Source organism: Camelus dromedarius, chromosome 12 (genome assembly GCF_036321535.1).
Source record: "Camelus dromedarius isolate mCamDro1 chromosome 12, mCamDro1.pat, whole genome shotgun sequence".
Classification (NCBI taxonomy): Eukaryota; Metazoa; Chordata; class Mammalia; order Artiodactyla; family Camelidae; genus Camelus; species Camelus dromedarius.
Genome location: NC_087447.1, coordinates 46,172,539 through 46,175,050, shown reverse-complemented (window position 1 = coordinate 46,175,050; position 2,512 = coordinate 46,172,539). Strand labels below are relative to the sequence as shown.

Here is a 2,512-nt window from a genome sequence, read left to right as displayed (position 1 = left end):
GAATAATGAAAAAGGCTTCTGACATTTTTTTTTTTTGTATTCAGAGGAAAAGTGTAGAAATAATAGATCTTATTGACCCAAGGACATACAAATTTGTTCTCTTCAGTCAAAATGTTATTGGTTTGTTACTTTTATGCTCTCAAGGCAAGCGTTAATTAGTCTCTGAAATTTTTATTTTGAGTATGATATACTAGGACACAACATGATAATGTTTCCATTGTGGCAAATAGAAAAAAATAAATAAATTGCAAAAATCATTTATTAAGCCATCAGAGAGCTAGGAAAGTAACAGACACAAGATAAATAAAACTTCAAGAGCCCGGAGAACCATCCAAAAGAAAGCTGCCAACCACTTCTTGCCCCAGCAGATATTTGGTGATTCTGGACGTGGGCTAAGGATCAATCTTGTCCCGGGAAGGGAGTTTCTCCTGGGGGAAAGAGAAGCCAGCAGAGCTTTTAGCAGCCATACAGCACTGCAGTAAAAATTTCAAAACTTGGAGGCCTCAAATGCATAGCTGTTTTTAACTACGGGACATCGGCTGAGTATCGTGGCTGCATAGGTACTGGGAGCTAAACCAAGAGATCTAAAAGGCAGTAAGACATCTCCTGAATTCCTGTGACTCCTGAGACAGAAAAACCAACCAGTGTGAGAGGGCTGACTAAACTATATTCTAACCTCTCATTTCTGTCATTTTTCATCTTCTGAAGCTGCAGAGTTGAGTCTAAGAGGCCAAGTTAAGATATCTCTCATAGGAAGAACTGAATCTTCCGCAGTTTCTAAGACTGAGGAGAAAAGGGTCTTTCAGGATCTTAGTTTAAATCTCTGAATACTTCTGTCCTAGAAATAAGAGCATAGAAGACAAAGACTGAGTGTGACTAAAACTGAAACCTGGCCTTGACTCAGGCCAAAGCTTCACTGGAGTGAAGTGAACAGCTGCTCACCTTAACTGAGTAACAGAAGATAGAAAAAACAAACACTTCTGAGAGAGGATAACACTGTCCGTAGCCTCTACAGATTTTTTATTAGCATAGTAAGTATAAAACTATAAAGTACTAGACATAAAAAGAAGAAAAACTTTAGAATCAGTGATCAAGAAAAAAAACTGAATAGCAGACTGGTGCTAAAGCTCACAGAGAGAATTACTGAGAAAGTACAATGTTAGTTTCCACCATCACATTTATTTCTGCTTTCTAAAGAACACACGAACCACCTGGTCCCTGATCTGTTTGGTCTTGACCCCATAAATTATGGGATTCAGCATAGGTGGAGCCAGAATATAGACAATGGCCAGCAGGACATGGATATGGGGTGAGATGTTATGTCCAAATCTCTGAGTGAGGACTGAAAAGATGCCAGGTGCATAGAAAAGGATGATGACACAGATATGGGCACCACATGTATTGAGAGCTTTGTGGCGAGCATCTCGGGTTGGAATGCAGAAGACAGCATGGAGAATCAGCACATAAGAAATAAAAATTAGTACAACATCTATGACCAAAGTTGACATTAGGACAAAAAAACCATACCAAATGTTTACGCGTATATCATCACAGGAAACATGGGCCAAGACAATGTGCTTACAAGCCGTGTTTGGGAGGATGTTACTCCGGCAGAAATTTAGTCTCTTCAGAAGAAATACTATGGGCAAAATTGTACTATAACTTCTCAAAAAGATAGTCACACCAATTTTCCTGATCAGTGCATGTGTAAGAATAGTGGTGTATCTCAGTGGGTAGCATATGGCAATGCAGCGGTCAAACGCCATCACCAGCAAGATCCCTGACTCAGAGATGAAGGTGGAGGAGAGGAAGAATACCTGAGTGATGCAACGATCAAGAGAGATCTCCCCAGCACGGAGCCAGAAGATGGCCAGGGTCTGAGGTACTGTGCATGTGGAGACGACAAGGTCTGCTCCGGCCAGCATGCAGAGGAAGAGGTACATGGGCTCACGGAGGCTGCGCTTCGTGAGGATAATGCAGATGAGCAGACTGTTCCCAAGCAGGGCGATGGTATAGGAAATGAAGAATGGGATGGAAATCCACATATGCTGATCCTCTAGACCAGGGATGCCCAGTAAGTGGAAGACTGTGTGGCTAACACCAGTGTGGTTTAAGGCAGCCATGTCTGATAAAACCACTAGGAATCCACCATCTATGTGCAGAGACAGAAAAAAAAAATGCAGATCACATTCAAAGATTTTCTTTGATATCATTAGCACTTTGGCACCTTCTTGATCACATTCAGTTCAGAAGGTGCTGTGAGCTATGTTATATATAAAAGATGAAGTTTGTTCTCTAAATGAGATCTTAATCAGAAAAAACAATATAGACATGCACAACTAAAGAAAGTAAAATTAAGTTACTATCTTAGTTGTACAAAATAAAACACAGTAACACAAGAGATGTAATGCTTTCTGTATTTGTGAAGTTTTAAAGAACAAGCACATACCCCAAGTAACTCTTGAAGGTAGTGTGATATCCCAATAGGCAGGAGTGGCACAGAGAGTTTTTC

The 2,512-nt window shown here is 40.4% G+C and overlaps 1 protein-coding gene across 1 annotated transcript; it reads right to left on the bottom strand.

The window, feature by feature from the left end:
• Positions 1-1,178: 1,178 nt before the first annotated feature.
• Positions 1,179-2,123, bottom strand: LOC105098063 (olfactory receptor 52B4). Its single transcript, XM_010990681.1, has one exon. It carries the CDS (start codon positions 2,121-2,123, stop codon positions 1,179-1,181), a length of 945 nt encoding a protein of 314 aa, XP_010988983.1.
• Positions 2,124-2,512: the final 389 nt, after the last annotated feature.

Bases quoted from the DNA above. Each gene is read 5' to 3' on its own strand.
- LOC105098063 (XM_010990681.1), bottom strand. From the start codon at position 2,123: ATGGCTGCCTTAAACCACACTGGTGTTAGCCACACAGTCTTCCACTTA.